The 15,461-nt window shown below is 38.5% G+C and overlaps 2 protein-coding genes across 3 annotated transcripts; both read right to left on the bottom strand.

The window, feature by feature from the left end:
• Nucleotides 1-251: 251 nt before the first annotated feature.
• LOC307007257 (uncharacterized protein) lies at nucleotides 252-10,268 on the bottom strand. Of its 2 annotated transcripts, none has more exons than XM_079629050.1 (5): nucleotides 10,125-10,268; nucleotides 9,434-9,674; nucleotides 1,703-1,835; nucleotides 1,461-1,583; nucleotides 252-1,355 (listed from the first exon to the last, which is right to left on the bottom strand). In XM_079629050.1, exons 2-5 carry the CDS (start codon nucleotides 9,624-9,626, stop codon nucleotides 863-865), a joined length of 942 nt encoding a protein of 313 aa, XP_079485176.1. In that variant the 5' UTR covers nucleotides 9,627-9,674; nucleotides 10,125-10,268; the 3' UTR covers nucleotides 252-862. The 2 variants fall into 2 exon arrangements, with proteins under 2 accessions (XP_079485176.1, XP_079485177.1); XM_079629051.1 differs by having other exon boundaries at nucleotides 281-1,355; nucleotides 1,703-1,814.
• Nucleotides 10,269-11,050: 782 nt separating this feature from the next.
• Nucleotides 11,051-14,003, bottom strand: rplp2 (ribosomal protein, large P2). Its single transcript, XM_079628496.1, has 6 exons — nucleotides 13,929-14,003; nucleotides 13,366-13,490; nucleotides 12,384-12,507; nucleotides 12,006-12,054; nucleotides 11,801-11,902; nucleotides 11,051-11,182 (listed from the first exon to the last, which is right to left on the bottom strand). Exons 1-6 carry the CDS (start codon nucleotides 13,986-13,988, stop codon nucleotides 11,106-11,108), a joined length of 537 nt encoding a protein of 178 aa, XP_079484622.1. The 5' UTR covers nucleotides 13,989-14,003; the 3' UTR covers nucleotides 11,051-11,105.
• Between the last annotated feature and the right edge of the window lie 1,458 nt (nucleotides 14,004-15,461).

Genomic DNA, 15,461 nt, shown 5'->3' with positions numbered 1-15,461 from the left:
ATTTCACTTATTTTCTTCTAAAATTGTATCAAAAACCAAATTTAAATGATTCAAAATAGAAAACAGTTAATGAGCATAGTAAACTTAGTTAATGAATGACTAAAAAAGTATATGTCAGTAATATGAACTACTGACTGCTATAGTTTTATGCTGATATGTGCAATCAAATTTTTATTTTCATTTGATCCATCCTTCATTTTTTTATATATATAAATGCAATAATCAGTTTCAATAAATCAGGCTGCCCAAATCCAACTTGATAATGCATTTATTAGATTTGAACAATCTTGCATACATAAAACATTCTGTTAACATTCACAAAACGTTTGTTATTCTTACTACTAAATTTAAATAATAATTTAGTAATATTATGTACTTTTGCCATTTTTATTAGTCTTTGTTTTGTTTTCTTTAAAGAATTTTGTTTATTTTAGTTTTATTCAATTTAGTACTTATTTTATTTACTATTTTTTTTTAAGTTTACGTTTTTCACCTAATATTTATATTATATTTTATTTCAGCTTTATATCAATTCCCCGAAATAATATTTAAAAGTTTTAGCTCTAGTTAACAATAACAACACGGATATGCATATCTTTCCATTTTCAGCTTATCAACCAACTATTCTCCACATGCACTGGAAAAAAAAAGTTGTTTAAACTTAAAAAACAGTAAGTGTTCGTGCTGCCTTAAAATTTTAAGTTAAACAACTACTAAGTTAAATATTTGAGTTGACTAAACTTAAAATTTAAGGCAGGGTGATCACTGTTTTAAGTCAAAACAACAAACACATGTTGCCAGTGTCATTGTTTTGAATCAGCCATTAGAGAGACTTTTGTCTGCAATAATAACGCACTGTCCTTCAGTCTTCCTCTTGCACATCCATGTAGGAGATACAAGGAGAAGAGAGATTTACTTCTGCGTTCCTGCGCTTGTCCAAGTCAAGTAATAAGCTTCTATCATAATCTAGCGTGTCCTTCTGAAGCTGTGGTGTTTCAAAATGGCTGTTCATTTCTAACTCCAAGTTGAGCTGCAGGAGGAAGGTTGAAGATAGTGGCTTTGCATCTGTAATGATGTTATCGGTCTTTTTGCAGAAACCGCCGGATCCAGCGAGCTGGAAACAGAGGAAAGATCGTTGTCTAAACCACAGAGGCCGGGTCTGGCTCCTGCGCTCCGGATGCTTCTTCCAGGTTGAAGTAGGAAGACGGCATGACAGAAAGCGCAAAGCAATAGAAAGTAAAGGAAAAGAGGAACAGGGAAGGAAAGTCAAAGAAAGAGGGGGGAGACAGGACCAGGGTGCAAGAAATAGAGCAGACGTGGAGACCAAAGGTGGAAGAGTTTGCAAAAGCAGGAATCTGGAAAAATTCAGGAACATATAATTATGTCCGTAATGTGACGTCACGTCATGTGTATTTTCATGTTGATTGCTAGTTCAATCATGTATGAAAGCATTGTTTTACCGGTTCGGCAACAGTCTTCTCAAGTGTGTGAGGGCGAACCGCAGGTGTTCGATCACTTCCTGTTTGAATTCCCTGACTGCATTCAGAGCCTGGTGGGGAAGTTTCTTCGCCCAGCACAAAAATCTATTCACACACATATGCAAAACAACACTAGGAGTGACAGTATAGGTACTTAAATATTTCTCTACTGATACGATACTCAAACAAGAATATGAGCACCTGATTTAGACTAAAGATCTTACCTATAGATGAACGAGATGAGAGCTGTAGTGGGCAGAGTGTACGGCAGGAGGGCGTAGGATATGAGACGACACGGCAAGATGCTGTTGTGAAAGGTCCAAATGTCAAACTGTTCTGCTAGGTTACAAAGCAAAGCTGAAGAGAGAGATTTCATTTTAGCATGTGCATATTTACATTTATAGTACAGTTCATTAGACTGGATGTAGTGCTAGTCGCCTCAAAAAGGTTGCGGACACTTAAGTCACTTTAAGTTCTGGCATTAAACAATATCAAACCAAGTGGAATCTGCAAACAATTGCTGCTTGAGCTTTTCTCAGAAATAACTTTTCAGCTGGCGCACATCATGAAGTGTAGCTCGTTGGACTGTCTTTGTTTTTTTAGTAATCAGTTTTGTCATCAAACTTCTACCTATGTTTTGGTTGTAGAAGGTTCTTTCAAATTCTGCCATATTTTAATATATTTTAAAATACAATTTATTCCTGTGAGGTGTTAGGGGGGTAACAGTTATAAGACCCGAGACCAGATATGTAGAAAAGAAGACCAGGAGTCGTGAGGTTCAATCAAAAAGATAAAAATTTACTGAAGAATAGTTTGCAGTTTCATCGGTAGAGCGAGCGTCAAAGTCTCACGAGGAGGTCGCAAGCCAACTCTACCTTACACAAAATCATACACCAATTATACCATTTTGCAAGGGCAAGCATAGCATCATCATACATCTGATTGGCTAAGAGAATATAGAACCATAAACAATTTCACACATGTGAGCAGATAAAAGGTGCCTATCGCCATTAGTCAGGATAGCTGTCGCCAATCCTTAGATTTAGGTCAGAGTTGACCTAACTGTTAGAGGAGAGCGCCGATGAGGATGAGCGTTGTGTCCCAAATGCCTACGTAGAAAGTCAAACACACACACACAGAACACCACCAAATAACATCGCCAAGGCCGAAGAGTGCTTGAGCTTCGTATTATCAGTTAGCCAAAACATAGCTCCTCAGGAAGAAAGGCAGAGAAATGGCATTGCTCTCTAGAGAAAATATATAATTTCACAAGCACAAAAGAATATAGAAATGATTATGTGATAATGCACATATATATATATTTGATTATTGATTTGTATAAAAGTAATGTACGCATTCAAAAGGATATGGAATGAAATATATATATAACTGACTGAAGAGACAAGGGATTTTGACCAACCCTTCAGTCCCCCGTTTTAGACCTATGTGGGGCCCAATACCGCCACGTCTGGTCTAACAAGTGAGGTCACTACGGAAGGTGGAGTGGTGACAAATGCTTCCCTGGCGGGTCACAAAAGTCTCTTCGCCTCTTTACGGACATGCTGGAAACTAAAAATTCCAGTCCCCATTTCAAGGCTCTCCCACCTTCCACTCACAACAGGGCATCAATGTTGTTCTTCCTCAGTTTATCGATCAGGCGGTTTGTCAGCTTGATCAGTCTGCTTTCCTCCTCGGCAGGATTCAACTTACTGCAAGAAGACCTGCAAATATATGAGAAGAAGAAACGAACACACATACACACACAAAAACAAAGAAGAGCCAACCATTTTGCATAATGAGGGTATTACAGGGATAATTTGGGGAGTGACCAAGCCAAAAGGTCACCGTCTCATTTCCGTCCAAGCGATAGCAGCGATCATTAACGTTCTGATACATGGTTGAAATAAAATTTAGACCCTCAGTTGAATTTAGGCATGGGTATTGAACCCATGATGGACGGTTATAAATCTCCTCACAATCCCAGTGAGTGGAGAACGCATGGAGTCTACCGGTCCAAATTGAAATCTGAATACATCAGGAATGATAAGGCTATTATAATCAAAGCCACAAACGAGAGAGGGAGTGCCAATCGAATGATGGCCCACCTCACTTTCAGTCGTTTGGTATTTCGCACTTCTTCCTAAAGAATTAGCAGCTTCAATATATCGTCGGATTCCGCCATCTGTAATGATAAAACATTGTTACAGAATTTTACACTATCACACATATAAACGACAGACCTTTACTGTTTACGAGATAGTTCGTCATTATGATGCGGTGATTTGGTTGGAACCTTTATCGAGTGGTTTCACCTGTGACCAATGTCTCCAGACAGTACCCAGAACCCCTCTGTCAAGTAAAACAGATGTACTAGTTGTCAAGAGCACCTGGAAAGGTCCATCAAATTTTGGACCTAGAGGAGAAACAATCTCTCTTTGCAACATTACATTGTCACCTATTTAGGCAAGGCAGGCATGTCTTTTTGCTCAACATTATCTCTCTCTGCTTGTCGGACACTGACACTAACTCGTGTATCGCGTAAACAGTTATCCAAAGCCTTCAGATAATTTTGTAAAACATCTTTCAATGGCCCGGACGGTCCCTCATGTTGCAGGGGAGCATCCCAAGGCAGTCGCATGTAACGACCTGTCATTATTTCAAAAGGACTGATCTGAGTAGTTTTGTTAGGGCTGGTTCTCAGACTTAAAAGAATCATTGGAACAGCTGCGTGCCACCCTTTCCCCCACTCCAACAATCTCTCTCTCAATGACGTTTTGAGTGTTCTGTTTGTACGTTCAATGGAGCCGCTAGACTGAGGCCTAAACGGGATGTGGAAGTGTTGCTTCACTCCCATCAGTTTCATGACATTTTTCATTACCTTTCCCGTGAAATGTGTACCCTGATCTGAATCAATTTGTAAGGGTAAGCCCCATCTTGGGAAAATTTCATTCAACATTACTTTTGCGGTTGCGTCTGCGGTGCAGTTTCTCAGTGGAAATGCCTCCACCCATCTGGAGAAAAGATCAACAATCATTAGAATGTATGTGAACCCTCCACTAGGGGGCAATGGACCTATGAAATCAATTTGGAGGTGTGTCCACGGACCCTGAGGTCGGGGGGCATGTCCTAAGGGAATTTTCAGCTTTGAGGAAGAATTAACCTTAAGGCATACTAAACATCTCTTACAGAAATCATTGCAAGAAGCCCTCAGCTTTGACCACCACCAGGTTTTTGAAATCATTGCATGTAATTTCTCAGGCCCTGCATGTGCCAACCCATGATACAATGACATAAGTTCATTTCTAGCAGAAACAGGGCAAACAAAGCGTCCATTAAATTTCCAAAGTCCTTCAGAATTTTTCTGTGCTCCTAACTTTGTCCACTGTTCTATCTCTTCAGGGTCATCCTCTGCATAAAGTTCAAAAATGTCTCTGGAAGTTTCATTCTCCTGAAGGGAAAGAGCCATCACACTCACCCACGATTCAGTCAGTTTTGCAGCCTCTCTGGCAGCAGCGTCTGCAGCGTGGTTCCCTTTGGCTTCCGGGGAGCTGTCAGTAGCGTGCCCGGTGACTTTGATGACTGCTCCTTCTGCGGGAAGATCACAGGCATTCATAAGTTCTTGTACCTGCTGTTGATGTGAGATAGGAAGTCCTGCAGTAGTCAGAAATCCCCTGCGCCTCCATACGGGGCCGAAGCGTGTTCCCTGCTCATGAAAGCTGGAGCCGTCCACGAACAAGTTCATAGCATTAGACAGGGGTTCAGATTGAAGAGGGCTTTGGCTGTCCGCCTCGATCAGTCGGGCACAGTTGTGTGCAGTTCCTTCTTCTGGAAGCAAGGAGGCAGGATTGATAGCAGTTTTCAATGTCAATTTGTATGTCCACATTTTTACTCAAGAGAGTGGTCTCCCATTTGGCTCGTCGTTGATTAGAGATGGAGCCTAAACGGGTATTTGTTAACAGTTTCAAAATCTGGTGTCTGGTGTGCAGTATCACCTTTTGATGTGTCACAATGTCACTGCCCACTCTGCACAGTCACATATCAACAGGCACGGATGTTGCCCTGCCATTGAAACAGAAATAGGAGCAGAATAATATCCTACCATCCCATACGAGTTCCGGCCCAGAACCTTTTGACCCAGAGCAGCGGAGTAAGACCGGGTCCCCACCCATGTCCATAGGTGGAAAGGCCTGCTGGCATCGGCATGTCGTAATGCTGGGGAGGAAGCAAGAGTTTCTTTGATACTCACGAAAGCCTCCTCCATCTCCTCAGTCCAGTCGATCAAATCCGATCCAGGTCTTCCTCCTTTCAGTGCCTCTGTGAGTGGTTTAGAGAGTTTAGTCTATTCAGAAACATACTGGCGGCAGTAATTCAAAAGACCCATCACTTGCCTTAAACCAGTGACAGTGTTTGGCTTTGGAAGTTCAATAATAGCTTTAACTCGTTCGGGGGGGATGCGTCGGCCACGCACCCCCACAATCTGTCCCAGATAAGTCACTTCAGGTAATGCTAGCTGTGCTTTCTTCAAGTTCACTTTGACTCCCCCGTTTTGGAGGGCCTTCAAAACAGTCTGAATAGTTTCAGCTCCCTCTCGTGCTTCATTTCTCAAAGGGTATTGTCTTTTGGCTTCATGCAAGGGACCTGGAATGCTCAGAGGCTGAATAGAATCAGCCACTGCACATCTCTCCTCATGGTGGGGGCCAGTCTGAGATAAGCGAATTGTTTCATTGCAGCCAAGCACTAGCTTATTTTTAGAAAGCAAAACATCAGCTTCAAGGTTTTTCAAAATGTAAACAGTGTTTTCTCCTACCCAAAATTCAGTCTAATATACATTTTCAGAGTTAGAAATGGTTAGAGGGACAGAAACAGATTTGTGATACACCTGTTTGCCATTTAGACCTTCTATATACAAAGTTTCAGAAGTGATTTCAAGATCGATTGGTTACAACAGCCACATTCAACAGTCCGCGCACCTCAGTATAGGGTCCATCATACTGGTTCTCAGTCTGACCGGCTAAAGCTGCCGCCTGAACAGTCTGAGAAGAGATGGTGGGGGCGGAGGGAGCACGAGAGACCGTCTCACATTTCGCAGCTCTCTCAGCCTGATCACACACTGCCTTTAGACCTTCACTCATACTGCACAGATCAGATCCTATCTCTCGTCCGATAATTTTTGTCATCCTATCACGTTGAGCAATCAAGCTGGACCACCCATTAATCATGTTAGGGATTTTTTTTTTTTTTTTTTTCAGGAGTTATTGGTATACCACCCATCTTACAAATCCATGAATAGGGCAAACACGGATAAAAATTTGACTTTATCAGCTTTTTTTTTTGTTTGCAGCCAGTCTAACTGCTGTGTGATTTTCCAATCAGAATCAAACCCCTGACTGACCATTTTCTTAATGAGCTGTGCGTATTTCTTTGATTTGAGCTCGTCAGAGCAGAGCTGTTTACAGCGTTCGCTCTCTTCCATTTGGTCAGGACTTTTTTCTTTATCAGTCATTCTTATTGGTCACAGATGAAAAACCACCACAGAAAAAGATTTAGCAGCCACAACAATAAATTTGGCGGAAAAATACGTTTAGCAACAATAGTGAGACTTCTACACAATGAAACTGCAAATTATGTTTCACTTCCCAAGTCACATAAAACTGGTCTATGCCAATTTGGGTCACACTATATATATATTTATTTGTTTGGGACCGTTCCTGATGCATCCCTGGCAAACAACCCTATATTTTACTATTTTTATTTTATTTTATTGATTTAACTAACATCTTGTTCCCTATCTGCCTGAATCACTAACTTCGGGGATCCCCTATCTGAGATGGAAGAGATTGATCAGGTTTTGCGGTGCCACTGGACCTAATCCAGGGACGCCCTCTGCTGGGGTGGTGTACCACACCCGTATTGCCCCACTGGGCCCCCACAGAGTGCGTTTCACTTTTGCTGTTTTAAACAAAACAGCAACCCTTTATACTCTCGTAGTATAAATAATCTTCACTCGCCTCGTCGGAGTGAAGCTCTCCCGTTCCCCTTCAAAATCTCTTCCAATCAGACAGCCCTAATACTTAATAAAATCTTTCTACCTTGTTTGCTGATTTGCCAGAGATGTCACCACAGAATGGTTGCCCGCATCCTCCACCAAACTGTTAGGGGGGTAACAGTTATAAGACCCGAGACCAGATATGTAGAAAAGAAGACCAGGAGTCGTGAGGTTCAATCAAAAAGATAAAAATTTACTGAAGAATAGTTTGCAGTTTCATCGGTAGAGCGAGCGTCAAAGTCTCACGAGGAGGTCGCAAGCCAATTCTACCTTACACAAAATCATACACCAATTATACCATTTTGCAAGGGCAAGCATAGCATCATCATACATCTGATTGGCTAAGAGAATATAGAACCATAAACAATTTCACACATGTGAGCAGATAAAAGGTGCCTATCGCCATTAGTCAGGATAGCTGTCGCCAATCCTTAGATTTAGGTCAGAGTTGACCTAACTGTTAGAGGAGAGCGCCGATGAGGATGAGCGTTGTGTCCCAAATGCCTACGTAGAAAGTCAAACACACACACACAGAACACCACCAAATAACATCGCCAAGGCCGAAGAGTGCTTGAGCTTCGTATTATCAGTTAGCCAAAACATAGCTCCTCAGGAAGAAAGGCAGAGAAATGGCATTGCTCTCTAGAGAAAATATATAATTTCACAAGCACAAAAGAATATAGAAATGATTATGTGATAATGCACATATATATATATTTGATTATTGATTTGTATAAAAGTAATGTACGCATTCAAAAGGATATGGAATGAAATATATATATAACTGACTGAAGAGACAAGGGATTTTGACCAACCCTTCAGAGGCAAAGCTGAATTTCCAGCATCATTACTCAAGTCTTCAGTGTCACATGATTCTTCAGAAATCATTCTAATATGCTGATTTGCTGCTCCAGAAACATTGAATCAATGTGCTAACCATAACAGTTATTTTCAAGATTCTTTGATGAATTTTTTTTTAAATAAAATCAATTTAAAAAAATAATAATAATAATGTTTGAATGGTTGTGTAATGATACTGTATCATGCATTTTAAATGAATTAACTGTTTAAATACTTTTCGGGGCTGTATGTCACTTGAGATCCAGCTAAACAGGAACGTTCTCAGAATGTTCTGGCAAGGTTCTCTCATAGTTTTTTGTTTCAAGATTTTATCTGGTTTTTAATAATGTTCTCAAAACATTACCACAAAATTTAGAATTTATACATCAATTATTCACCGTTTTTTTCTGAAACATTTTAGTTGGACGTTCGTACCATTTTGAAATGTTACTACTTGTTTCGGAATGTTCAGACAACATTCAAAAGTAACATTGCCATAATGTTTGCAAACTGGACACTTTTGAATTTAAGAAAATACTGGACTTTAACGTTTGGAGAAAACGCTTTAATATCTTAAGGCAACGTTAGCATAATGTTCTTAGAGTATGTTTTTTAGTGTTTGTCATCTATTTCACTAAAGCCGGGAACACACTTAACGACTGTAAGGTCGATTATGAATGTAATTTGACACAAACGACTGATCCGCACCGAGTCAGAGACAGTTACGTTCAGTCTGTGTTTAAAATCTGCTCCAGTCGTTGGTAACAGTCTGTAAGTGTGTTAAGTTCAGTCTTAGAATGTATCAGTGTGTCCCCGACATTAGTTGGACAACTTGTACCACAAAAGCATGTGCCTGACATTTGCTTCTGGCTCTGTAGAGCAGGTGTGATGGGGCGTAATGAGGGTAAGAGTGATGGAGGGCTGCCCACTGTCCTTCATAAAGCTTTGCTCTTCAACTGCACAACTAATGTTTTCCCAACTCCAGAATCACCAGTGACAGCTGAGAGTGTCAGTAACAAAGTTGGAAGTGCATTGAATCTAGAACTATCATGTGTATTCGGCTCCTCACCTCTTTGTACCCATGCTGGTAGGCTGATATATAGTAACTGCTCCACTGAGTTCAGGTTCCAGGGTCGATCTTCAAGACCATGACAGAACTCCTCCGGTAACTCAGAGTCTGTTTGTACCTCTTCAGAATGCTTCCCTTTGCCCCACCTTTGTTCCTCTACCTCATTTTGTCTGACTTCTTTTGTTCTCTTCATGTTCACGTCCTCCTCACATTCAGACTGGCTTGGTTTATGTCATTGTTGCTAATGGATTGCAAGCATGTTGTCTTTTAAAAGATTTGGACAAACAAATTCTAAAACCTAATGTAAAACATGTAGGCCTGGTTTTACAGACAGGGCTTAGATTAAGCAAGGATTAAGCCTTAGTTCAATTAGGACATTTCAGTAAGATTTATAAACATGCCTTAGAAAAAACACATTACAGATGTGCATCTTCATCTTCAGACAAAACAGTGGCACTGACATATTTTAAGATACGCCAGTGCAAGTTGCTTTTAGTTAAAACAGCTCAAACATGCATTTTAGTCTGGGACTAAAAACTGAAATGTCTTCCCAGTAAACCCTGATAATGATCAATTTCATGCGTTTTCTAAAGAATACATGTCTTTTAAATGGCACAGATTTCCCATATTACCCACCAGTTAATCCGAGTTCACCTCTAATCTTACATGTGTAAAATTTTAGGCTACTTACATGATAGTTCATATCTTTAAAGTCCTGGAGTGGAGAGCAGCAGAAGCTTCTTCATTATAATGCAACCCTGATTTACTTTGAGCAGTAAATTAAACTCAGGCTTATTTTAGAGAGAGAGAGGCAGTGGCCAGTCAGAATGACAGGGTTTTGCCAGTTTATGCTATTCTGCCACCTGGTCCTATTTTTATACACCAGAGACGAGTGATTGATGGCTGCAATACTGCAATTGACATCTGACCAACACATGCTCAGAGCCTTTTGCCAGGCACTTGTTATTTTAGAAGTCACCTTCCTCCAAAGGGTGATTTTTAGTGTTAATATATTTGATCTGATCTGTTTAATGTGCAGAGACAACTGTAAATGATTGTTGCGAGTGCTCTGACATGCCAACTATTGAGTCTAGTAATGAAATTAGTTTGGAGCCAAAGTTTGTTGAACAACGGGAGATGGAGAAGGTGCAGTAGGAATGTTTAGGAAACAATGATAATCTTTCAATATTACATTATTAATGAAGACCAATTCCTTGGTTTTGTTCTTTATAACTTGAAACGAGCCTTAATTTTTCATGATCAAGGATTTATATCTAACAAATGTGACTATTGTTTTAAACTTTAGCAGTGACCTTTTTCAATAAGGTTTCATTAGTCAACATGAATTAACAATGAAAAATACTTAATGTCAGCTAATTTCAGCATTTACTAGAAGACCATTATTAAAATCTAAAGTCATGTCTGTTATTACTTAATGGACATGAGCTAACATTAACAGTTGTATTTTTCATTAACTAACATTAACCAAGATTAATAAATACTGTGTATTGCTCACACAAAAGGTTGGATGCAACAAGTTTTGGCAAGTCCTATTCAACTTAGATCAGTAACCACAAAACGGTTTACCATTTCGCAGACAAATAATCATAAAGCATCTTTAAACACAAATGTTTTCCTTTTTTATTGTATTTTTACAGGTACAAAAGAAAGATTAATCAAAGAGGCCAAAGCCCATGTCTTCATCAGACTCCTCAGATTCGTCCTTCTTCTCTTCCTTTTTCTCTTCCGCTGAAAACCAAACATTCACATTTTAAATTACATGTATAGCACAAACTTTCCAGGTTATTTCTGACTTCAGACACAAAGTATTTTATCACTGGAGCAAATCAGCCGACTTCAGCAACTTAGTAAAAGGGAATGAGGAAGAAATGCTACTATATTATCAGATCCATCCATAACAAAACAATGCCTCACAGGTGACGGAAAACACCAGCAAAAGGGTTAGAAAATTGTGCAAGAGAAAATTTAGCTAAAATTTAAAAAGTAAATGCATCTGGAAAACTGTAAACATGAATAAAAAATGACGTGAATAAAAAATATCATGAGCAGTTTTATTCAAGAGCCTATAACATTAAAATTATCTTCACTATTCAAAAAATTAACTGGACTGAAATAAAGTTGTGCCTGGTGTTATTAATGTATATAATGTAATGTGTATATATACACACAAGTTTTAGTACAATTTAAACTATATGAAAATAGCTTATTATAAAATAAGTTTTTTTATTTTTTATAGTTTATTATAGTCAAGTTTAGTTTATTTAAAGTAAGTACCAAACATTTTTCTGTGGTTTTGGTTTTAGTTAACTATAATAACCCTATTAGCAGGTTTATTAAAGTACCCACCTGCAGGTGCTTCCCCAGCAGGAGCGGCTCCAGCGCCACTAGCGGCAGCAGCAGAAACCGCCACTGCACCACCCGCTGGAACGGAGGCTAACTTAGAGAGGCCTGTGGAAACATACAAGTGAAACAACAAAAAAGTGAGTGTTATGAGGAACTCACATGATTTTAATATTGTGTAGGTCAAACGGTAAAAGCAATGCAGCCTTACCGGCATTCATGACTTCATTGATGTCTTTGCCATTCAGTTCACTGATGATCTGTTGAGTAACAGCAAAAAAACTGAGGATTGACTCATTGGGGGAATTAGTTACTGTACATGAGCATCTGTGTTATTGAGTAAGAACAAGGAAAGTGCACCAGAGGTCAATGTGCAACAACAGAACTGTATGGAAATCCTTTTTATTTTATTGTTTACTAATAATAATAGAATATACCCACAAGATTTATTTATGGTAAGGAGTGGAGGATAAAAAAATAATGCTATGGTGAATCTTAAGATGTTTAATTATAAAACACTTAAATTGTATTAGGATGATAATTCATATATATCCAATTTTAAAACAGGTTTATCAGATCCAGGATTCACCTTGTTAAGACGCTCATCATCGGCCTCGATTCCGACACTCCCCAGGATGTTCTTGATGTCTTTGGCGGATGGGTTGGTGTTGCCACCCAGTACAGCCAACAAGTAAGCGGCCACGTAACGCATTCTAGAAGAGAGGTTACACTTATTTATAACTGATTAATGGATTTGTGTATATGTATCCTCTATTCATTTGGTTTTAAGAAGCGTTTGATCAAATACATGGATTAACAAAAAAAATATTGAAATCACAATCAAAATTCACAATTCTTCTTTTTTTATAAAATAATATTATTTTATTATTTATTATAAATGAAGATTTGACCAAACATTAAAATATTGACTAAAAAACAACTATATATTAAATACAGCTCCTAATATATAGATAAAAATATCAAATATGAAATCTCAAAGAAATCTTTGGTCTCACGAAGGGTGCTAAACGATTGGAAACATGGTTTAAATTTAATATTTATTATAACGTTACTTAACTGATAAATTGTGAAAATAATTATAATCATTAGTAATTAATTTCATAATTTATCAGTTAAGTATATAAGAAATAGTATAATATAGTTAAATATAGTATAATGTAATGCAGAGATTGATAGTCCGATGTTTACTCTGCCTGAACTGCTAAGCAACTGAATAGGTTTATCAAGCGTGTTATGCTTTGTTTAGGGTTAATGACAGGTTTATATTTTACAGCATAATTCAAATAACCAGGACATTTTTCAAACCTTCACGTATTATTTGCGTTATTAACTATAATTACATTCTGCTATATTTCAATTCTACTCTTGACTAGAGCGCAAGGAAACAAAATGGAGTATGGCTATATAACCCCATGTATATAACTTGATAAGCATGTGCTTACAGAGTGGAAATACAGTTAAATTGTAATCATGAATACTAGTTTAAAAAACTGTACCTAAACACACTTTAATACTTTAAACATATAAGTGAAATGTCAATGAAAACATACTTTAAGTCTGCGAAAGACACGAAACGTCGGTCACGCTGCAATTTCCGGAAAAGAGAGGACGAGTGGAGGAAAGTAGCTGAAGAATGAAGCAGTAAGCGATGATCTGATTGGAGGCACGATGCGCCCTGTCAAAATGGGAGACGATGATTGGATACTATTTTTTCCTCTTTCATGGCGTGCTAGCAATGATTCTATCCATAGACATGATATTTGCGAATGTTTGGCAGTTTTACCCTTTCTCTATGCGGAGTTCTCTATACATTAAAAGCCTTGAACTTGTTTATTCTACAAATAAAATATGAATTGTCTTAAAAGTTTGGGCTTTTTTTAATTTGTTTTTCGAATCAAAATCCCCTCCAGTTTAGCTAACAACAGCTACACATTCAACAACACCTCATATGCTGAATACAGAGATTTTTAAATATTGTATGAACTGCTAAATCTTCCAAATCTAAACAAGTTTCAATATGTAACTAAAAAATAGTCGAATTTGTATGGGCTTTTTAAGCCGTCATTAAAGGGATAGTCATCCCAAAATGAACATTCTGTCATCATTTACTCACCTTAAAGTTATTCAAAACCTGTATGAATTTCTTTCTACTGCTGAACACAAAATAATACATTTTGAAGAATGTCGGAGAACATATGCAGCAAACATGCTCATTTGGGGCCCTTGTGGGCAGCCCACTGTGGGCCCAGATACCTGCGTGAAATGCTTGGCACGTGGGACAGCCCAAAGACTATAGTATATATGAAAAATAAATATTATGGAAGTCAATGAGGTCCATCCACTGTTTGGTTTCTGACATTCTTCAAAATATTTTTTGTTCAGCAGAAGAAAGAAATTCAAACAGGTTTGGAACAACTTGAGGGTGATTAAATGATGACAGAATTAAAGATTTCGGGTGAACTATCCCTTTAAGTTCTGACCTTGATACAAAGCTTTCTGTTTGATTAATTGCATCATCTTTTCTCTATATTTTATTAGTAGAGGCCAGGATAAATGTAGACACAATATATCATAGCCAAAATATAGAATAGCACTTCTTTAAAGTAAAACAAACAGCTCCAGACATAACCACATTAAAAGTGAACAAAATTGAATCGACATAAGCTTTTTATTGACAGGAACAAAAACCTCACAATGGCAAACACATCAATCACAAAACATTTACATTATAAAACAAGTTTTCACAGCTGTACTGTTAATTAACAGAAGCTTTACTGAAAGAGGCCTAACATTGGATTCAGCTCCAATTCGATCTTGTATAAAGCTGTGGAACTCCGATCAGGGAAAATGAATGAATTTCAGCAATGTCTACAGTTCTATAAGCTCTTCATCATTCTCTTGTGTAAAGAGATATGACACAGTGTTCAGAATAAACTCCAATACTTTCTTCCAGCTGATCACAGACAAGATCTTATACAGGAAATCTCCAAAGTGTACCATTAGGAAGACTGCAAGAAAAATGAGAAAGATCCGATCAATGTTGTGGAGCACCTTCTCTTTGAATGTGCGTTGTTCCCATGGGACTGCGGCCCGAGCCTCACTATAATTGCCAAAATGTAAAAGGGCTTCCTCGTCACTGTTGACCTCCTGTGTCTCCATCTCCTGCTCCTCCACAGCTCCATCACTTTCTGCCATCGTGTTCAATGCTCTCCAAAATTCAGGCCTTTGAAAATGAAATGTTCAACTTGTGGAGACGTGCCTCTTCTCAGCGCGTGCTTTTGTTGATCTTCCCTGAGCACAGCCGAAGAATAAAGCCTGAAGTTATTGAATTGGCAGCAGCTTAATTCGTTTTCAGTCTTTCTTTAATACCTGAAGTTTGAGAAGATACAAAGGATGAACCAATGAACTGAATGAAACTAATTAGATGTAGCCATTTTAATTTTGTCGGTCCTCGTCAAAGCTGCTGTGTGTCTGACTGAATATGGCAGGCTGATTATGAACTCGCACCTCACTAAGGAGATCACTGGGACTTAGTGACACTCAGCACTTTTCGAAATCCTACAGTAACAGATGGCAAGTGGAATAGATGCTAACAAAAGGCCATCTAACATTATTTATTTTAAGAACATTTGTTAAGAGTAAATTG

The sequence above is a fragment of the Phoxinus phoxinus genome (genome assembly GCF_949152265.1).
Source record: "Phoxinus phoxinus genome assembly, chromosome: 11".
NCBI classification, from domain to species: domain Eukaryota; kingdom Metazoa; phylum Chordata; class Actinopteri; order Cypriniformes; family Leuciscidae; genus Phoxinus; species Phoxinus phoxinus.
Note: the sequence above shows the minus strand (reverse complement) of the source record. Positions and strands in the feature narration are given on the sequence as shown.